General features: G+C 42.3%; 1 protein-coding gene across 1 annotated transcript in view; it reads right to left on the bottom strand.

The window, feature by feature from the left end:
* Positions 1-23,691, bottom strand: part of FOCAD (focadhesin) — a 1,219,893-nt gene that overhangs the window by 395,244 nt on the left and 800,958 nt on the right. Inside the window, exons 26-28 of the mRNA XM_086961452.1 lie at positions 14,779-14,820; positions 9,671-9,779; positions 4,156-4,272 (exon numbers count right to left, since the gene is read on the bottom strand). Coding sequence (XP_086817578.1) covers positions 4,156-4,272; positions 9,671-9,779; positions 14,779-14,820 — 268 coding nt within the window. The remainder of the gene's footprint in view (positions 1-4,155; positions 4,273-9,670; positions 9,780-14,778; positions 14,821-23,691) is intronic.

Raw genomic sequence — 23,691 nt, forward strand, 5'->3', positions numbered from 1 at the left:
ATCAAAGCAAGTGCAGGATCCATACCAGATTTTCAGGATAACCACTGACTATGTAAAATGAGCACAATTTAAATTTACAATATTTAAATTTATATTATGTAGCTATCCAGGAAATGTGGCCCAGATCTGGCCCTCCTGGGCCTAATGTTGCATGCTTCTGAAGAAATGTACTTCAAAAAAGATCTGAAAGGCACCGCTGGTATATGTAGCCCCAGGGTAAAGAATCACATGCATTTTTCCAAAGCCAATCAAGGCAGTAACAGTATATATATTATGTCAGTGACTACAAATCGCTGTAGGTAAAACCTGAAATACATTTTGAAGTGGTTCTGAAAGTATTCCAAATTGATGTCAGCCAGCACTGTATTCAACAAGCAGGGTTTGAGTATGGGCTTTATTATTACGGGGACCATCAAATTCACATTTTGTGACATAGAGTAGTTTTAGCATTGAAGCAACATGCGCATCAGGACAGGGTTCAATTGGAATGGTATGGGAAAGCAATCAAGCAACATGATAAGAGGTAATAAGAAAGCTAAAATCACAAGTGAAAAAAGTAGTGTCTGGGGAATTAAACTCTAATAAGCAGGTCCTAAGAAGTCCTAAGAAGCGTTTCTCTTATTCGTTCGATTCAGTAGTTGTCTAGGTCACTGTAAATAACTAGCAACACAATCAGTCAAAACTCCCATCGTGAGGGAGGAACGTTAAAAGACCCCTCTGAAAGGTCTACATTTTTGCAAGCATGAGCAGTTTCCACTTTGCACAACTCGTCGCAATCTGCTGTGGTGAATTATATCTAGGGCTCCCGGTTTTATGATTTTTTTTTTCATTTCCATCTGTTTTTATCCATATTTATTTTCAGGCCATCTTATTGGTATTATCCATATTTGTGCTTTGAGAATAAACAGCTGTAAAATGGCATATTTCCATGTTTATTTAACTCTTGGACGTGCACTCATACATGGATGCCTTTACGTTTTAGCAAATTAAGGAGCCACGTATAACAAAAGACTACACTCACAGGTACATATTAGCATTATACTACAAATATATGTTAACATATGCCTGTATTTAAGGAAATCTCATCTTTTTTTTAACTCTCCATGCTGTCTATCTGCTCAGCTTTTCCCTGGAATTTATGAAATAGAGCATGAAGAGACTCTGGGCAGAAGCACCATTTTCAGTATGTTTCTTCTTTTAGAAATAAATACAGGCAGGAAACACCTTGTTTTTGTTTGTATTTATCTGTAAAAATCAGTAAAAACAGAAACCCGGAAGCCTTAATTACATCCCAGTGTAAAGTTGGGTATCCTGAGTCTAATGGTATGAGTCACTAATCTATCACTGCACATCGATCTAATTTAGGAAGAGAAAGACCTGCATGTATGTTTGTATATTCACAGGACATTGTCCTAAAATGTGAAATAGAGCAGAAAATGCTGTTTACTCGGCGGGGCTGGGGCGTTTAAGTGAAAACACTGGCATAACTAAATGGACATCAACAAACTGAAAAAGTTTGTAGGTATTCACAAGATTTTGAAAGCAATTTCCACTTCAAATAGCGTCCTAAATGTATTCCAATACAAGGCAGGAGTACAGTTGTGTTCATTGTGTGAAAGTGAAGGGAACAACCTAAAATTGGAAATGGTGTTTGGGAAGGAGTTTTGCAACGAAAATAAAGTTTAAAAGCGGACATGCTCTGGGGCATTACATTTACACATGTGTAAATGTACACTTACACATTACTAAATAGCACTAAATTTAAGTAATATAAATTCACAGAAAAAACATATTTCATTATGGAAACCAATGACTGTCACAGATTCCCAGGAGGAGTGGTATTCTTTATGAACTACATAGTAGAAGAAAATGTTATCCAAATGTAGGTGGAAACATACATGAGTAAACATACAACTACATTTTATGAATCAGGTCATTAGTGTAGCTGATGAGATTTACATAAAAGCACTAAGATTCTATTTGTAAAACAGATAGGATTTCACGCCAAAGTATTCTTTAGTGAATTTGCCCCAGAGTGAGTGAAAAAAACAGTAGAGGTAAGAATGGGAAAGAAACAAAAAGAACCAGCCACAAACCTGGATTTTTTTTTTAACTTATTTTGTTTGTGCAGAGTAATGCCATAGATATTAAAAGTTTAAAAGTAATATTAAAAAAGTAAAAATGCTGCTTTTTATGGGTGGCATACATATGTTTTCAATCAACAGAAAAGAAACTATAAAATGAGCGACTGCCGTAGGAATTAAAAAACAATAAATGAAAGCAGTGATTGGCCTATTACTCCCGCAAAGGAAGATGACTACGTTTCAGGCAGATATGTACATGTGCAAGAGAAAAAATCCTGTCACTCTCAGTAAAGAGAGCCATTGACTGAAGAGGGCTGAACAATTGCCCTATGATGTGGGGTGTGACAGGCTGAACCAAAATGTGAATGACATTTGAACATACCTATGGATGACAAGGACCGATTGAAAGCCCCGTTTTGAATATTTTGAGTGTCTAGGTTTTTTTTTAATGTAAATACGTTACCCAACAATAACATCACTTTTACCTTTGCTTTTTCAGTGAATATATGAGGGTTTGTTTTTGTAATGTATGATATTATAACCAGAATTCAATACAAAGTTATCTTAACATTTGCTTTTTTCAATGAATTTCTAGGCTTTTTTTATGTAAGCTAAAATCTTAGTACCTTACCCAACTATAATGTCCTTTTCAGTGATTTATTGAGTTTTTTTAATGTTAAGATATTGTTGCCAGACCAAACTATAATATCACTTAAACCTTTGTTTTTCTGATTACTTTTTTATCATATTTACCTAACGCCCCGCATGCCCCTGTATGTGCATCACATTTGGACATGCGGGGACGTGGCCCAGGGCCTGCACTCAACCCCTCCCCACAAACACATGCAGCCAAACCCAGCCATGCCTGTGTCCAACAGCCCATCTATAGCAAACCTCCCACAGACACCCACTCTACGTTCTGATTTTTTTCGTATGTACTCCTGCTGTACCATTGCAGAAGTGAAACCCTCAAGGTGCTGCAAGACAGTGCAACCTTCACTTTTGAATGCTTGCACAGTCCCGCAGGGGATGTGCTGAACCCTGTGGGAGGCTTCACATGGTCCTTTGGAGGACCGCAAGACCCACGGCTCAATCTTTTTTTTTGGGGGCCCTAGAGGGTCCCTCTGGGATCCCCACAAGGTGCAGGTTACGCCTACCCTGCAACTCTGTACTTTTTTTATACTCAGGGCACGGCATCTAGTCCCAGAGTCTTTAAAATGGAGGCCGCAATATTTATCTTATGTTGCAGTGCTACAGCCAGCCAATCATATTGCTCAGTACCAATGGACCTGTACCAGTTCTGCTGTACTGAGATGGCTTAGGGGAAAAAAAATCCCTCTTGGCGGATCAGAATGCTCTTTTTTTATTTGAGGTTTCTAGGAAGTACCGCAGAACCAACCATCCAGATATCAGTACATTTTGAAGCTTAATTTCTCAATAACAGCTAAACAGATTTACACCAAATCACAAAATGGACACTTTCTGGGTAAAGATCGAACTTTTTGTCTAATTCGGTATAATTCAGTTCAGCTGTTTTTTCTGTAGCGCTTATTAAAATTCCTGTACGAATTTGCATGGGGAACACCAAAGTTATTAACAAAACAAAAACTGTGCTTCCTATGGAAACTAAAACCTAACTATACAAAGTAGCAACTGTGGGGGGAAGTGGGGGGAAGGGTTGTATGTAAGCGTGTGTAAGCAAGAAGCTGGCAAAATAACTGAAGCTGTCTCTAAGTCAGACCTACAAAGGGAGGCTGGAAATGGAAAACTAAAGACTTTTCCGAAAACTCAGGTCAGTAGACTGCTTGCCCTGAAAATGTTTCTTTTCCCGTTTACTAAGTTTAGGTATATAACAGGCACTGGAAAAATTCTGCCCACTGGAAAATAAAAATGTATTTATAGGCATTGATTGCACTGCCTGTGCATTCCAGTTAAGGCACAATTTCTAACATTAGACTTCCAGTGTTAGTTAGTAACCTTGTAACTTGCAATACACTTCCAGGACAGAACTAGTTTTCTGACACCACAAACACTTCTTCCTATGTCATTTTTGTTACAGTTCTGGACATACATGTTGGAACCATGGAAAGACTCGTCCTTTGGGTCGGTAGTGGCAATCCACAATACTAAGCAGTGTGTCGAGCACCATAGAAAGCCAGGCTTGTGTGGGAAGTATATCAGGCTCTATCTGCAGAGGGAAAAACAAAGTAAATTCACAATTGAAAAACAGCAGCAATCTAAATTTTAACCAATAAATTACATTTTGAAACTCACACACTTCTGAGGTGTTAATATGCTTTTATGGTTATACAGATAAGTAATAGCTACCTTTAAAGTCATATATGTATATAGATATATGTCTTAGAAAGTAGTAACATATGTGGACAAGTGACTCCTGAACATTTTCTCTCAGAAGCAGGCACATCCTACCACTCAAAAAAAATGTAGTAATACGGTGAGGAGTCGCTGGCTGAACCCTCAGATCCATATATTAAAGGCTAAATCAAAATATTTTGCGGGGAATTTTGCGTAGCACACACAATTTCAAACCAGAGGATGACGTATTTAGCCCTCTTTTTTGTATTTCTTGCATCAGTCAGATAAAGCTAATATACCATGTAACACATACACATCACACGGTAAATGGATTCTTTGGTTAGTTCTAAGACTTTATAAAGGAAGCACACTAATTCTTTCGACTCTTCCGCACTGGGAAATACTCCAGAGAGGACTGTGTCAATCAGTGTGCTATCCTCAACCCCCACTATTGGTATATTTCCAAGGTCCCTTCATTCACAACTGATCTGATCTCCTATGCTTGAACAAGGACACACACACATACTGCCATCAGAAAAACATATTAAAAGCAGATGAAGCAACAAACCAAACACATTGCCTCCATCTTCAATTTTCTTTGAAGATAAACATTGTACTAAAAGCAGGTCATGCGAAAAAGCATCATGCAAGGCCAAAATGCCATTGGTGTGTACCACGTAACCTATGACGTGCACAGGACGGTCTTTGAAAGCAGCAAGGGTTCTTTGATACCCCACAATATACTAATCGCCTTTGAATACAAGTGAACTAGTCTATGTGGTCCAGTACCACTTATATACTGGTGTAGCATTATTTTACGTTTTCACTAAGTTTTTTTTATTCAATTAAAGAATTCTATACAGATGGTGTAATATGAGTGGATAATTAGGATATGTTATTGACAGCTGTTAGGGTATTCATTCAAGCTGGCAAGATCTAATTTAGGCTTAGATTTCAAATTTCAAGGCACTAACAGCCACATGCATCAAAGGAAATTGCATTTGCAAACGGTGCGAATCACAAAATTCGGCCGTTTGCGAATGCAATTCCCATTTTTGGGATGCATTAACATTTTTGTTATTTTCGCAATTTAAGAAATCTCAAATTGAGATTCCTTAAATGCAATGCATCAAACTTTAAAAATTTGCGAATTCGCAAATAAGGGGAGCAAATTACCATGAAGTTGACCTTCATGGTAATTTGCGAAAACTTTGAAAAATGCACTAAAGTGCATTTTTCAAAGTTCCATTTTACACACACACATGCCCTTGGGGCATGTGAGTGTGCAAAATGTACTCCTAAGCAGATTTCAGGGGTGCAACAGGGTGTCCTTTGGAAACCCTTGCACCCTTGAAATTGCATTCTTAATTTGTGAATTTTTAATGGTGAATTGCAAATTTAGAATGTCTTTCGATTCATTCCTATGGGCCTCTAGGCCCATAGGAATGGATGGGGAAGTATTCCTTAATTGCGATTCTCAATTAGAGAATCGCAATTAAGGAATTTTAAGAAATCACTATTTTTATAGCGATTTCTTGATGCAGTGCAGTTTGCAATTCCTTAATTGCGATTCCTTATTTTTCGCAATTAAGGAATCGCAAAATGCAATATTGATGCATGTGCCCGTAAGTTCGGTACAGTAAGTATAAAATATTTAAATCTCCATGCCAATCAGTTCTTTTCATGGACGATACAAAATGCTGCCATCCATTTCTTCTAATTGCATTTAAAGTGCCAAAACAAAAACAAGTGTTTAATGTTATGCCAGAGCCCCATCCAAAACACTTTCCAGCACCACTGAGTAGGATGTCTGTGCGAGTACACTACCATAACATGTCTCCGAAGCCACTACAGCGTGAAACAAGCATTTGCAATGATATAGATCTCGCACTTACGCGAGTTTAAGCTATTAGTATAGAAAAATAAATTGCCTTTTATTTATGTTTTGAAAACAAAAATAAAAGGCATTTTTATTTGCCATGTCAATAGCTGAAACTCGCGTAAATGCGAGACCTATTGCATTGCAAATGCTTGTTTAAATAATTCCTTATGGGAATTAGCTGCTGACTTCATGTGGTGTGCAAAATATTCTTGCATGGCAATACAATTTTTTTGGGGGAAGCTCCCAAGCGCTGCTTTATATAGAGTCGTACCATTGTAGTCATACCATTGGATTTCCTCCAATTGCTCTCGAGTTTTTTGCACAAACATTTCTCCGTTCTTAGGAGTGGGGAAAACCAAGGTGAGGATGGCCTCAACCTTTTTGCCACATACTTTTTAAAGGGAGCATGGCAATCTAACCAGGTAGAAATCCAATTATCAAACAGCAGGATGTCAGATTCAACTGCTCCTGATAAATTGGGAAGTGAGGAGCTGATCACTGAGCCAGGGATTCCTCAAATAGATTCTACCACTTTCTTTTCACATCCTGGATAGGGGATCTCCCAGTCTGTATGGGAGGATGGGAAATCGCAAAATGTATACTAAAATGATGGGACCATACTAATTGTTCTGGATTACTGACCTGCAGACTAGATACATTCGTAAAGATCAGGTCAAGCATGTGGCCAGCCCAGTGGACAGTTGGATTAGATTAAAACCAGCCAAAGTTTGAATGCACTGGGTTGCTAAAGTGGAAGTAGGGTCATCAACATGAACATTGAAATCACCCAAAAAAGTCAAATTGCCGCACAGGAGGGAACATTGTGCACTCAGAACAAAAATGCATATGAAATATTTTGCTTGTATTTTTCATGTTTAAATCATTATCCTTTGCTGAGATATAAAAAACAAACAGTTCCCTTGGTTTGTTACTGGGGCCATGCTTAATCTTGCAAACCTTATCGGAGGTTTCAATGAGGTATCAGATGTTCCTGAACCTGTTTCCACTTCATGAGAAGAATACCACCAACCTTCTAATAGACGCACCCCCTTTATTTACAGACCCACCAGTACTTACTGGATACATCAATTTACCTTATAGGTCCCAACCTGAGGAAGACACCACCACTAAATTTGCAAAGGAGTCGAAACATGGTAGTAGATACCCCTATGTAAATGAAGTATGTATTATTTAAAGCTCCCTGATACATAGTAAAATCTGTGTCACCGTTTGTGCCATGTGGAGTGTAAATAAAGCTGGACCACCTAAAAATGAGACCGCTGATTTTGCCCGGTCCTGCGTCCCAAAAAATGTCTGGTTTCACAGTAATAAAACCGGATGTCTCCCCTCCAAATATTACACCGATTTTAGGTTCAGTCTCAGAAACTCTCTGAGGCACTGCTAGTACATATAACCGTGACCACACCCAGCAGTGCTCTCTTCATCTACCTCACAAGGATGAAGGGAAAACTGGCCCTGCTTGTATTCAAGCTGCACACAGACCTCCGCATCAAGGTGTATGCACTGCGAGTCTGAAGCCAGACAGGGCACCGATGGAAACAGACACTCTGTCAGCCTACCTGCAGGAGATTTGGGAGGCCTCCATGCCCAGATGCTGCTGGGTATTAATGGTTGTTATTGGCCTTTTCTCTGCTCGTTGGAGATACGCTTATTTAGAGGGTTAACAGCTGTTCACGCCCTCCGCATAGACTTGAAACGTTTAAGTGCACACTACTTGTTCGCTCAAAACAAACATTATATTTCCAGGTCCACCCAAGTTCAACAGCTGTTCATCAGATCACACGAGTTTGTTTCTTTTCTCTTCCCTTGTAAAATACAAGAGCGGATTACCAGGCGTGCACGCACACCGTTCATTTGTGTACATTCCAACGTCGATTACATACACTGCGTCGAGGGGACAGGCAGCGGTAATGGCCCTCTTGAAGTGTTCTGACTACAGCGCTTCTAAGCGCTTTGAGAATGAGTCAGAGGGACGCTCTGTCTTATGTTGCATGTTTTTGTACAGCACAGCGTTCGTCACTCAATAACCTCCTGACGGGTTAACACGCTGATGACTACACAGGTGGGGTACGACTGCTGTGAATTAATGGAGGGCAAGACAGAGGTAAATCCATGAAGTGTGCACACAAGCTTGGTAACGCCGGCTGTGCAGAACTCAAGCGAATTCAAAAGTCCAGAGAAGCGATTCGAGTTCACCTAGTAAAGAACTGGGGCAAAATCATAAAGTGAAAAGTAGTGCTGTGAATCTACGTTACCCGGAATTGGGGTAAATTCACAAAGGGCAACATAGTACAGTGCATCTACTGAGCCTGGAAATGGAGTAAATGTGCAAAGGGTAAAGAAGTGCTGTGACTCTATGATGCCTAGAACTGCAGTAAATTCACAAACTTCAAAGAAATGCCAAGAATCCATGGATCCCAGAACTTTGGTAAATTGAAACTGCAAAGAAGTGTTGTGCATCTATAAAGCCTAGAACTAAGAGCTGTGCGTCTATGGAGCCTCAATTTATAAAGTACTAAGAAGTGCCGTGCATCTAGGGGGCCTAGAACTGAGGTAAATTCACGAAGCAGTAAACTCCTCTGGCTGGAAGCGGCGCAGACTCCCCTGCAGACAGCTCTGCAATCACGAGACGCCCGCGAAACTCAAGATGAGAGAATACCACACAAAAGAAAATGAAAGCGCGCCATGCGGGCGTTGTGCTGTCCGGGCAGGCACGGCAAACACTAGACTGGGAGGAAACAACCATGCCTCCCTTCCAATTAAAAGCACGCATTTTTGACATACACCAGTGCAAAGCATGGCTGGTGCTTCCACCCCGCTTCCGAGGCGAAACCGACGTCAACAGTCTCGCAAGCGAGCAGCGCATACCTTGCATCACTAGGTGAGACCTAAAAAAAGATGGACTTTGGACAGTACTAAAAGCAATTCCTACACACTTAAATAAGAGCATTTGCATCTCTCTTAGAGCAAATTGTTTTCAGATAAAATGTGAAAAAGCCTGCTGCGTACTAAGCTCTTCCCGGCGAGGAATGAAGCAACTTCGTGTCACCTATGACAAGTTGCTCTACAACTCAAGTGGCATGTATACACAAATGCATTTTGGAGTAAGGAGTACAAATGAGGTACTCGGACATGTCTTTATGAATCTCGTCGTATGTGCATCGCGTTCGGACATTCTAAAGTGGAATATTATTCAGTAAATATTCACATACATTAATCAAGACACAAAGCTGCCTGGGAAAATGGATGTCGGAAAACGTTTTAACACCAGTTCATATTCTCTCTCCTGTGAAACAGTAATGTGCGTGGTCTGAAAAAACTGTAAACTATTCGTCATTAAAATGAGTTAAGAGAAAATGTAACTTACCTCTGGGGCCCCTTCCACGTCAGATGGTAGGCTCTGTTCATATTTTGCGAGTGCTACTGCAAGGCCAGTGAGGGCAAGAAGGGAGTTTCCTTTTACCACGGGACTCTCCCTGACATCAGGAACAAAACGGCAGTCAGTTAGGAAATGAGATCACAGACACAGGCGGACTTTTATAGAGTGATATCAACAACTGTCACAGTTGAATACATGTCCTTCTCAAAACTGCACGCCGTTTCCTTGAAAAGTACAGTAAATGCATAAGAGATGCACATAAACATTATCACAATATTAGCAAATTCCAACCTTTAATCATCCTTAGATATGCATGCTTTTGAATTACTCTCTATTCCCTGTTTATAAAGCCTGTGCACATCATTATTCGAGCCTTCAGTCTAGCCAATTAGGAGTTATGCTTAAATTCCCTCGCGGGGCTCATCTTGCAGCCAAAGCTTTGTGATGCTGACCGGAATCGCTAACAAGATTGATTATTCCCACGCCTACAGGTTAAACAGACAGGTCTTCCACCGTCCTTAAAATCAAGGAGCCAATGTTCTAGACTTATCTGAAAAGGTAGGTACTTTCAACTGTCAGTTGCCTACACTGCACACGTCTCTTCTTCCGGTTCTGCCATAGTTCATGAGGGGGGAAACTAGAAGGCCTTGATGCTGAGATATTAATGAACACAGGAGGCATACCTTTCATATATATTTTTTTGTTAACATAATTTTAGTTGCTTTTACAAACATCCATACAGTGCTTTTAATGAGTATTCCTGCAAACTCAGTATTATCAGTACCCAGCATTTTATTTTTTATTAGATTCAAAGGCATACTTTTTGATGACGTATCTTTTAACATAGAATCCAGAAATGTGGGGGTAAACCCCCAAAACCCATCTTTCAAGTACTGTTACCCGATTTTTAATGAAATAAACATTAATTTATTTTATACAAATTACTTTTGATGAGATAGGTAATGTAGTGCTAAGATGATGTATTAGAGCTTATGTATTAGTGAGGAACCAAGAATCTGGGAAGAATGAACAAAGGTAGGTTTGTGACTAATAACTAAAGAATTATATTAGATTCTTTATTTTTTGACTCAAACCTAGTGGAGGCCTCGTAGTGGTATTGAGATATGATCATACTTATGGAGGTTTCCTTTCAACATATGTCTTCCATTTCGAACTAGCTGCAAAAAGCATCAACTTTTCCGAAGCGATGAAGTATACCCTGATGCCATAATCCAAGAAAGCTTGAATCTGGGCTATGACCAGAGTGAATGGCAGGTTGTGTCGAGGTGAGGTAGAATTCCTGCAGAATACTATAAAGAGGCAGAAGCCACTTTTGCAACCTGCCTTTGCAAGGACAAATTATCCTGAGAAGGAGTGGAGCAGGGGCCATTTTTGTGGGCCAAACTGAGACATCACAATAGGATGAATCCTTGTTTATGAAGTAAAACTGTGTGCTGGAGGGATTTGGTTTTAAAAAGTTCATACACTTCCACCATCCGAAGGTCATTAAAAAGAAAGACAGTGCCTTTAGTTGCAAAAGACAGTTTAAAGACCAATAGACTGTTCACGCAGAATCTATCTCCCATTGTAAGAAGGGGATCACAGGTCTCATGTATATGTTACATAGACGAAATATTGTTTTGTACTTGATGCGGATTATGATCATATCAGTTGAAGTGGTATTGGGGGGAGGGTGTGGGGGGTGGGGGGCAGGTCCTGGAATCCTTTGTATGTTGCTGGCATATTACAATATTATAAAATGTTTTATAAAGAAGGAAATATTGGGAGTCCTTTCAGCCACCCCAGAGCAGTTTTAATCATCAGCGCTGAAAGGACAAAGTTTCATGACAAAAAGCACTTATCCCCTCTCATGCGCTAAACACCCCAGGTCTGCATTTGCCAAGGACCAATACCACATAGATTCGATGCCATGCCTGGCCTCAAGGCAGCCTAAAAAAGATCCAATAGCTGACTTTGTCAGCAAACGTTTGAACCTACTTCATCACATTATTTCCTAACTGTATGGTAGGGTAAACTGTAGTTGTTTGTTCAACTCCAACAGGACCACTGATGATTATTAACAAAGGCAACTTTCAAACCTCTGGTACTAGCCAAGAGAGTTGTCATCAGAGACACTTCTTACACATGGAATGTTTGGATGATGGAAGACCTGCGGCAAGTCATTATGGCAGCATCTAACACAGGTCAAGAGGAACTCTCTTGGAACTATTAGAACTTACCACATATCATTCATTCCCACTCAATTCTTTTAGAGCCAAAGTGGGGCCCACATTTTGGGTTTATTTGAGATCCTTGAAGATATGTTTGGCTCTAAAAGAATTGAGTGGGGATGAATGATAAGTGGTAAATCCTATTAGTTCCAAGAGAGTTCCTCTTTACCTGTACTTTCTGTACCCTGTCTCTTGGTCAGTGGGGCCACTCCCTTTTTCTACACACAGCATCTAACACATACAATTCTACATTTCCAGAGGGGCTGATTTTGTGTTGGGGTCTCTTCCCCTCACAGCGCATCCAGTTGTTCCTACCTCAGTGCCTGCTCCTATGTATGAAAGGAAGTGGGAATTCTAACCTAGTTCACCCTCGTCTGAGACTGCCCCGTTCGCCCAATGTCTTTGGTCTTAAAGTGCGCCCTAGGAAAGAAACATGACATTGCTAACCATGTGGGTTGAGAACAATGTTGTGAAAATATTTGCATGAGGCGTGTGTATATGGCCTCAATCTGCATCATATCTTAGAGAGAAGAGCCTAGTTTTCTCTCTAAATGGGGATGCATCCACCATTTCAGGTAGAGAAGTATTTTACCCTGGCAGCCTCCGTTTAAAATGAGCTAGTAAGAATAAAAGCTGCAAAAGAAAACATAACGGTGGACTTGATAGGAGCATTATGGACATTTCTGACAGGACCAAGAATTCTAAGAGTGGATATCAGATCCCTTCCAATTAACCAGGCTCCCAACTGCTCCAGTACCATCGATGGCTCCCTGTTTACAAGTATAAATGTACCAAAGACATACATCATCTCAAAGCCACCACCCTGTCAACTACCTTGTCTGTCAACCTATGTTAACCATTGGTTAACTTCATCCTCACCATAACAAAAAGGCCTCAACATTATTGACATCCATCATTTCGACTACAAGCTCAACCACTTCCTCCCTTTTAATAACTCATTTATGCTCTTTGATGATTTTTAGTTTTTGTTTCGATAAATATATTGAGCCCATTTCATTGGTGATTCCTGCTCCGTCATAAGACACCCATAACAAGGAACACTCAATGCCTCCTGAAAAGATTCTGTATGAGGATCTCTTGATGGAGTTAGAAGATGATCCTGGGAAGGAGGTTTTCATCTGCTTCCTGTCAGATGAGAAAGATGATGATGATGGAGCATCAGGATCTTTGCTAATGAGAACACTTTTACAATCACCAAAGCCAAAGATTCCTTTGAAATTCCTCCAACAACTTCAATTGATCATGTAACAGTTCTATAAGAGAGTCTCTAAATCTTATCCAGAAAAGCAGCAGGTTCCTGCATGGCCAAAGAAAATACCACCTCTTGCCCTATCTCTGGCTTCTGCTTCTATGTCACCTCAGTTGAGCTTCGACTTGTTCATCGTACCCTCCTGAACTTGTGTCCCTGCAGCTTTACCAATGTCTTGTCTTGGGGTCAAAAAAACGAATGTGGCACAAGCACTAACTCCTTCAGATTCGATTTGCTGGTAAAAAAATTCTTATTAACAGTTCTTGGATTAAAGGTAAAACAGTAAATTACCTTCATTATTGAAAAGAAAGGCCCATAAATACCTAGATGGAATGAAACAACACTGCTAGACTTTGCATTTGCGGGACGAAAAAGCTACTCTAATATTCTGCGTCCATAACTCCCCCACTATCACTAATTTGTAAACATGCAGCACATCTTCGCTATCAAAATTCATTAGAAATTTAAAAGAGCCCGGTCAAGGGTTGTACCACCAGATTTTTCTCAGTTTATAATAGCCCCACCATTATCCGCTTCTGGTGAGCCGCACTTTGCTGTTTCAAAAATGGAACTTTCTCGAAATAGCGATCATAAATGTAGGTACTGCAATCTGGGGATTGCTAATGGTGAGGAGTCTATGTCAGAGAAATAAGAACATGTTTTTGAAAAGCAAAGAAAGCTCCTTTAATTTGGTGGAGTTGGTGTGCTCACACTTGAAAAACATGGCACATGGAAGGTTAGCTCATGTTATGGTCTAAAGGATTAGGTCTATTTACAGAAGGATGGTGCCCAACCAATCTAAACGGAGTATGATCTCCATATGATCCAGGATTGAAAACTCTTACTGTGATACTAGCTAATAACTATGGTTCTAGAGATAAAGAGATAATCTTGCAGCTAGCTAATTGTTTTACCTTGGATATCGCACTCACATTCATTCATTTTGATCAGTGGTTCTTCAGCTTATGTGCGCTCCATATCAACACCAGGACAGACTACAGCATAGCTCCCTTTTACCCAGAGGACTAGCATCAACAAGAGGCACCACTGTTGTACAGATTCAACCTAGAATCACCTTTGCAGCGGAACATCTTAAAATGCATTATATTCCCATCAAACCAATACAATTATGGTAATCTTCAGACGAATGTTATGTCCATTATGAGTCTCAGCCTTTAAAATAACTATCTGTTGCACTGCTTTCAGGATATGTACACCATGACTTCGAACTAGGGGCTTAGAAGTTTAAGAAAGGTTGTCTGCATTATTGAGGTCAAAAAAGTAAATTGAAATGTATTGCTGAGCACATAAAGGTTTACATTTACATCCTGCAGAGGCACACTGGAATCATAAAAATCATGACATAAAATCAGTTCACTTCAAATTAATTGAAATCCTTGTAGAAATGTGTACATAGTTCACAAGGATGCCATTTACTGCTCTGTGAAATAAAGGTGGATGAAGGAAGTAAAGGGGCTATATGAAACAAGAGGAATAACGGCAAACCGTGGAACTAACATATAAAAACATTTTTGGCAGGCCCTGCCCCCCTGCCCAACACCCGACTACTATTAGATAAAGCAGTTCATACTTACTTGGAAGCAGACTTGATGACATCAGTGAGAACATCTCTGACCCTGCAGAACATAGAAGAAATGGTAAAATACATTAGGTACAATTCACGTATGGTGTTGTGTTATCTTGTATGCTAGGAGGTCCAAGAGTTCTTGGCATCTGTAGAACCACCGTAGAGAATTTTATGGTTTCAGTGTAAGCAAATAATTTCAATGGGAAACATTGAGAAGATTTTACTAGGAAACTGGTAAAAGAATAAGGCTGTACCTGGGCGTAAGGCATATAGGATACATTTTAGCTCTACTTCTGAAGACAGCAACAACTCTTGCCATGATGATGCAACTCCTTGATAACGTATTCTTCAGAGACTATCTTACACATTATGAAAATCATAAGAGTGCTGTGTGTGTCCTTCACTCACACAAAGTAGTTCTAGAAATCTATTTTCACAAGTTTTTCCTGCAACATAATTGCAGAAAGAAATAGAAGCAGAAGCAAGACCATACCCAACAATCAATCACATGGTGTTACCTAAGGTGTTCACATTCAGGTTCGTACAAAATAATGTATGTATGTATAAATGATTTATATAAGACCCAAACACACATGGCCTCCTACAGTGCTTGAATATAATTTTGCTAAATTAGCAGAATTGTGCCTCGCCCAGTCTACAGTTTCAAGTTGCATTCAACTCTACTGCGCTGTGCTGAAAAATGTCAGCCTTGTCCTTTAGGATGAGTTGGGGGTCATCAGGGTCTTGGTGATATAAAAATCAAGACACTTGGCTGGAATGCCTTTCGTGGTAATATCTGTGAGGCCCCACCAGAGGAATCATTATCAGATGTCAGTGAATAATGGACCCAAAAGAAGAAACTGTGATATGTAATATAACTCTGTCATTGATGTGTATAAAATACGAAACACATTTATAGTGAGAAGTGTCGAATATGCAATGTATGTATAATAAGATGTCATACATATCTGCACCACGGAATATTGCTGTACTGTACCAATTCATTTGAATTACAAAAATGCTACTAAAAATGTTTGAAAAATAAAACTAAATTAAAGACACCTTTAGAAGTTGACAGAGATTCAATGTGCAGCTTAATTAGAACAGGTGCTAGTATAGAGCCTCATGGGTCTCCTTGAGGAGGAGGGATAGGCTTGGAAAACGTGGTTCTCATTTAAATCTGCTGCAAATGGTTAGTGATGTAGGAGTCAAACCAATTCAACAACATATAAACATACTATAAACCCAAGGAAGTTTCAGCTATTGACAATGGTATGTAGAACAGCTGTTTCAGAGCTGAAACCAGCAATAAAACCCGCCTGAAGGTCTTCTGGAAGGTTATTATCACTGACAAACTGTTTTATTTGTTTATTATCACAACTTTTCAAAACTTTTGTGATGTAGGAGAGGCAGGAAACTGGATGGAGGTCATAAAGTTTATTTTAGGAGAGGATAGATATGTCCTAATTCATGCAGTCTGGGAAGAACCATGGAAAGGGAACAGTTTAATGAGGTTAGCCCCATAAGGCACTAAATCGGAACACAGATCATTAATTAAGATAACCGGTATTTGAACTAAGGATTACGAGTGGAGGGTTTTAGCTGGGAGATAGTATGCTTTTCTTGCAGTTTCATTCCAAATATTATTAGCGCTAAATAGACATTTTGGCAGAGTCCAATTTGAAGTAATGCAGTACTGAATTGAAGACAGCACCATGTGAATCAACTGTGGGCCTCCAGTACTGATACTGTACCTTGCAATGCAGTTCATTCATACAGAAAAGCGCAACTGCTGTCTATTGCAATAAGCTGTTTTTTGTTTGTTTGCAGGAGAAAAGATATTTGAAAATATTGGTGTATTTGATATTGGTGTCACTATTCAAATCTCCATTCATCCGTTCATTTTGTTTCTTCTTTTTTTGAGTTATTAGGTCTCGCGACCTATCAATACTCGCAAGCGCATTGAGCGGAGCGAGAATTCAAGTGCTCAAAATCCTCGTCAAACCACGGGCTTTTTGCTGCGGTTTTCATTGAGTTCACGTGAATCACGTGACCAAACAAGCACGCGCATCAGCCTCCCTCCCTACGGCCGCCACCACATCAAAGGGCTTCTCCCAGCGTGTGCTCTGCGGCTTCTCCTCCCCTAATTATTCATGGCTGGCCGGTGGCCGGCCGTACTTGCTATTGCGCCAATTGCTGCTTGTTTGTTTTTGCTTCTGCTGCCATTCTTTATCTTCTTGGCTTAGCGCGGTGTCCACGTCCCTGTGTCTGCTTCATGGTGTATGCGTTTTATTTATTTATTTCATATAGGGATAACCCTCACCTTCTGTTACTCCGTCCCCCACCTCTGCAGCACACACACCTCTGCCTCTCCTCCGGTTGCAGTCAGTACTCTGCCGCTGCCCAAGACCTGCCTTCTAACACCTTGAGCCTCGCAGGCAGGCCGTGGCCAATTGCTGCTTGTTTGTTTTTGCTTCGGCTGCCATTCTTTATCTTCTTGGCTTAGCGCGGTGTCCACGTCCCTGTGTCTTCTTCATGGTGTATGCGTTTTTTTTATTTATTTCATATAGGGATAACCCTCACCTTCTGTTACTCCGTCCCCCACCTCTGCAGCACACACACCTCTGCCTCTCCTCCGGTTGCAGTCAGTACTCTGCCGCTGCCCAAGACCTGCCTTCTAACACTTTGAGCCTCGCAGGCAGGCCGTGGATGAGGCGGAGGATGCTGAGGCAGAATCCGTGAGCTTGCCCAGGATGCAGGTAAGGAAAGCAGTCCCCAATATAATTACTTTAGATATGGAAAAAAGTCTGTCTTTGTTTAAATACTTGTGTCTAGATCGGGAATTTATTCGCTGACGGAATTCGAATGCAAGTTAGTGGGCTTAATAATCTACATTTGGGTTGAAAGCTGTTTTTAAACAAGCGCTTGTTTTCAGCCGATCCTAGTTTAGTTTGCAAGCGCTTGTGGTTTCAGATGATTCTCGTTAGTTGCTTGCAAACTAACAAGGATCAGCGGAAAACACAAGCACTTGTTTAAAAACTGATGTCTACCCAAATCTGATTTAATATGCCCAATAGCGTGCATGCATTGCAGATACCCAAACATTCGTGAGCTTGTACCAGCAGGAATTTTGACACAAATTCGTGCATAAGTTGCACATAGGATTAGGCAATCTTTCATGGTTTATTTCCTTTTTTATTTTTTAAGCCCCCAGATTGAATCCATTTCAGTGACGAACCAATATGCACCCTGTTGTTGGTTTAGCCAGCGCATTGCCTCATGATGTAGGAAGTTCCTGAGGGGATTTTACATGGCAAGTCCCACTTTTACATTTTGTACAGCTGTAAATAAGAAATGTAAATATTGCCTAGTTTTATTGGTACTCAGCAGTACGAGGCAAGGTGATCGTAAGCCAAATAGCAAACAGCAGAGCAAACCAGTTCAAATCACAGCTTTCCTCTCAAACTGGATTGTGGGTTACCAAACAAAATACATCCTTTATCTTGCAGTGTCTCCGTTCCGTTATCTTTCCACATTAGTGTCTCTTGGAAGCCCCCGAATTAAATGGCTTATTAAAACTAAACAATTTACGTCTATCACAGGCATAAATAAACTCAGGGTAGCAGTGCTTTCACATAGTGTGATGGCAGTCTGACGTGCACTCCAAGCTGTGTCTCTATGCCAGGCCCACTGCTAGCAGTTACAAAAGGAGCACATCTTTCTAGTCTCTTGCCTTTATCTTACCTTTCTTCATGTAGACAGCTTTGGTTACAAATATTTCAAACCTGAGCCATGCTGGTAAAGATGGTAAACTGATTACTCCCTCTGTATTCCCCCAAACACCTAAAATCTGTATTCATCTAGAGACTATGTTGCAGAATCACTGGTTTGTGCTAGTTTAACCATTCCCTAAACTACACTGACATCCCTAAAAGAAGCACAGATTATCTGTAGGGGCAGACTTGCCATTTGGACAGGAGATGCAACTTTGGGGGGGGAGCTGCTTTTAAGTCTGGATGGGCGACCAAAATCGACTTACGAAAGCATCAATTGCCCTTTTCTTGCAACAACACCCAGTTGTTCCTTTCACAAGGTGTGAGAAGTTGGCCCGATATTCTCCAAAGCAGTAATCCATTTGTGGATGTCGTCCCCTTGTTTAAAGGGGGGCACTATCTTACCAAGGTGTTTCGTATCAAAACTCCTTTCCCTATTGCTAGGTAAAATGCTGCCACCAGTGGGGACTGCCCCACTTAACTGTTGCTCTCTAGCAAAGGCAAGCCTCTCTTTGGCCAGGGCAAGTTCTTCCCTTTCAATCCTCAGATTAGCTGCCCTTTCTTTAGCTTCGTACACTCTCCTCTGAGGGGACGTCATCCCTCTTTGAGAAGAGTTGTGAGAGCCATTGGTTTGAAGGGATCTGCCAGAGTCTCTTGACAGAGATCGGGCTCGTCCATTCCCAATGTTAAGCTGACCTGATAGTGGCCCCAGGGGTCCCCCAGTACCACTGTCATGCTTGCTTAAGTTGGACCTGCTTAGTCTAACGACTTCTACCTGTCCCTTATCTGCCTCATCCCCAGAGGGATCCTCATCCTCATCATCCTCCACATCTTCGTTCTCAGTTGCGAGGTGGATGAGGTCAGGATCGTCTCTGGTTCCCTCGAGGGGAGGCATGTCTCCTTCTGGATTAGAAGAGCTGGGAAGGATCTCAGCTTTTCTGGCATCATAAGTCTCCAAGAGACCAATCAGAAAGGACGTTGTGGGGTTAGACCCCTGCTTGATCTTCCTGGAGTGACACACTTGTCTTAACTCCTTGAAGCTCAGCACAGTATATCTTGAAGGGATGACCTGTGGAGGGTCAACTGACACAAGGGGAGACTCAGAGTTTCCTCCTTTGTCCGACATACTGTTTCTAGTGTGGTGTAAGTGATGCACCTACCTACACTATGTGTTTACCTACTGATCCCTTGCTAAGAGTTGCAGCCAAGGTGTGCTAGGCCTTGAGGAGCTGCAACAGCTGGTTCGGTAGAACTCAGAGTATTCTAAGCTTAGTTATATGTACTAACAGTACTTATGTGATCTTTCAACAAGATATTCTTAGGATACGTGTGGTAAAACAACAGCAAGCTCAAATCCCACCGCTGCCACCAATGTGAGAAGTTGGCCCGATATGCAGCGTTCGCTATTCTAGCGACCGCTATGTATCGTTCCAAACGACCCTTATGGTGTTTGGTTGTAAGTCAACCTATAGACCAGCTATCCTAGTAGCGTGGATACGAGCAGTCTAAGGCTAAAGACTCGAGAGGGCGCGTTAAGCCAGCTGTTATACCACCACATACCCCTTAAACATCAAGTGAAAGGACACCACACAAGTGTTATGAAAATAAACAGTATATTTATTAAGAATCACAACAGCCCTGTACTCTTTATGAGGACAGGGTACTAAGCACAAACCAAATCTCTTAGGAAAATACTTCAAGTGCACAATTAAAAACAAGTGTCCGGAGACACAGAAAGTTTAGTGGTCTCGGGCGGACCCGATAAGGCAAGTCGGAAGCGAGGGACTCAGGACCCTAGAGTAAGGAGGCTATGCAGGCACCGAAATGCCGAAGTTACCTAGCCACGAGGGCTGCGGCTGCACAAGTCTTACAGGCGTCGGGGGTCTTCGCTGACGAACCAGGAGCCGGAAGAAAAGGAGTTGCTGGCCGGCGACCAGTGATGAATAGTTCGTAGAGATCCAAGCCTGGATCAGAGATCGTTGATACCTGAAAGCAGAGGGGACCAAGTTCGTACTACTAGCCAGTAGTCAGAGGGTACCAGGAGGGCACCGGTTGGCCGTCACCTCGACCAGGTGAGTGGGCGACGCTAGGCTCTGCAGTCTCACGGACCAGGAGGCGTTGTCGGCGACCAGGATGGAGGTGCGAGCTGTCCCACGAAGGATGATGCTGTCGGCGTCGCTGGGCCCAGGATTGGGGCAACAAGCCTTGGCAGATCTCAGGGCCACGTGGTAGGCCTAAGATGGCGTCTTGAAGGGACCAGGAGGGTCCGGGGTGCTCCTCTCGGAAAAAGGGAGCAAGGGCCGATCTGGAGCAACCAGACCAGCAGAGTTGTTTGTCGGTCGTCGCCAAGGAAGGGCACAAGCCAGCGGCTAGTGACCAGACAACGTGCTGAGCAGCGAGCAGAAGGGCCCCACGCAGATCGTGGAGATGCTGGGAGACTGCACTTCGGTGCTGGAGCTGCTCAGGGTCGGGGCTTCTCGGACCCCAGAGCACTCACCAGAGAATTGCTTCGATGGTCGTGCTGGTTAAGAGCGTGCAGGTTCTGATGATGGCCGGTCCCTCGAGGTCTCGTCGCACCCACAGATCACAGCTGAGCTGATGACGGGGGTAGAGGTCAGAGGTGCCAGGGAAGCCGGTTCTCGTCGAGCTGGGCCGTCGGATTCCTTGAGGAAGGACTTACAGCAAACCGCAGAGTTCTTAGATGGTGCCCGCTGATGCAGGGTGACTACTCCTTAGTCACAAGGGAGAAATCTTGAGAAGAGTCTCGAATGTCCTTTCGTAGAAAGTAGTTCTTGATTCAAAGATGATCTAATTTGGAAGGGTCCCCGCTCCGGCCTTTATTCTAAAGAAAGGGGTGGGTACATGACTAGGTCCTGCCCTAAGGGTGGGACCAGGAAGGGGGGTAGTTACACCCCTCTCCCCTGCCGGACTTTCCCCAGGCCAGGGCTGGTGCCCCTGGAACTGGTTCTAACCGGCAGATGCGTAGTGAGCACCGGGGTGCCACTCCGCAGTCACCTTCTCGCAAAAGCCCTACCTACCCAGAATACACAAACCCTGTCTGGGACGGTGCGAACATCGCCCTCGACAGGAAACCCTTTGTCCAAGCGCTCCTCGCTGGAAGGACTCCCAGCAGCAGGAGGTCAGACTCGTGTCTGTGGTGGCAGCATCCATTTTGTGGAGCTGAGGCTTTAGTTAACTTTAACCGGGGTTCACAGTTACGTACATGTCGTGTCCCTCTAGAAGGGCGGAATGCTAACCTCGTCGCCAGAATTGGTGAGAGGGCAGCATCCCGATTCGTATGACACCTTACTCGACATGCCTTGATAACGCGACACCGAAGTTACCGATGTGGTACGTGTTATCATGGAACAGCCATTGGGTCTTGATTCCGCAAGCTGCAACCGGGCTCGGCTCGGGCCGGAACCTAGTTCACACGAGCCCACGCACTCTGCCTTCAGGATTGTCAAGGCCTGCCATAGGAGTGACTGATAGGAACTCGGGGGTCCATTGTATGGTTAGATATAGTGTTACTATACCTAAAGCAAAGGGTGATTACACGACTTTGCCCCAGCTGTCATGCAGCCAGTTGTGTCAAATTTAGGAGGCCAGCCAGGGGTGGCATAATACATGCTGCAGCCCCTGGCGGCCCTGGGTACACCTATGCCCTGCGTTACGGGGTCTGATAAGGTGGCCCAGTACCAATTGGTAAATGCACCTAGGGTACATATCGTAATTTAGAAAGAGAACAGCCAGGCTGTGGGTCTGATTGGCAGGCCCACAGCCAGAGAAAGTCGTAAACCAGTGAAACAAAAGCAAAAATCTGGGTGATCATAGGATTGCAGACCCTACTCTCCTACACAAGGTATTTCATAAGATTTTGTGGGGCCTGGATCTCATAGGAAGTCACGTCTTTCTTAATTAACTTAGTAAACAAGCACTGGCGTTGCCAATAGGTCTCGCAGTAGGAAAGTTGGAGCTATTGGTTTTGTAAATGACAAAGCCCTTTATGTTTTTAAAATGAAAACAAAAATAAAAGGCGTTGTTATTTGCAATTGTAATAGCTCCAACTTTCCTACTGCGAGACCTATTGGCAACGCCAGTGCTTGTATTTTTACCCTGATCTTTTTAATTGGGACGAGGAGTAAGACTCATATTACTGCTCTTGCTTCTCTGCTCTCCTACCCTTCTATTTTCTTCCAGTTTCTATTGCCAACTGCACTTTGATACTCCTTTCCGTTGGCCCCCTTTTGCCCTTTCTGTCTCTGGCACAAATGAACAAGTCTGTTACCTTCTGTGACACAAATGAATAAGTGACTTAGCGTTGGTAATGCTTTTTAACCCCTTGGACGCTCATGACGAGCTCACCTCGTCATGATGTACACCTCCATACACTCATGACGAGCTGAGCTCGTCATGAACAATGGGAATCAAGAAAAGTCAGCATCCTGGAGGATTACCGTTAGCATTCATGTGGTTAAGGTGAATACTTTATATAACTGCAGATTCCAAACTTTTAGAATATCCCACAAGCGTCAGAATGGACACAAACATTTTCACAAAAGTGCTATAATGCAGCACCAAATGGCACCTTGCTGTTGCACGTGGTCTCGTTGCGCCCCAGAAGTGACTGAGCAGAGCTACATAAAAGCGCCAACCCTGCATACCAACTTCAGTTTCATGCTTGATTCTATCCACGCCCTCAGACACAGGTCAAACAATGACTGCAGGAACCAACATGCAGTTTTCTAATTTGCGACCTTTTTGAGATGAGAAAAAAGACCACGCTATCAACGCCCTCAGACACGGAGCAAAAATGATTGGGGAACCAGTGTGCAGATCTCGAATTTGGGAATCTTTATGATAAACAAGGCAATTTCCCAGGATGTGAAAGTGGAAGGACATTGAGAATCTAAAATTAGATAGAATTTCCACCAGAAAGAGCATTACCAAAGCCAAGTCACTTGTTCTTACCAAAGCAGTACCTCCCTACAGTGGAGGATATGTGGAGGCTAAAATGTTGTCAGACCTGGCTGGCAGTTTCATGGACGTGTGCATAGAAATCCACATTACAGCCTGACATCAAAAGCAGTGGTAGCAGCCTTTGCCCTAGTAGAATGAGCTCTCATACTTTTCAGAGGCTGGTTCTT

This window comes from Lissotriton vulgaris, chromosome 3_1, assembly GCF_964263255.1.
Source record: "Lissotriton vulgaris chromosome 3_1, aLisVul1.2, whole genome shotgun sequence".
NCBI classification, from domain to species: domain Eukaryota; kingdom Metazoa; phylum Chordata; class Amphibia; order Caudata; family Salamandridae; genus Lissotriton; species Lissotriton vulgaris.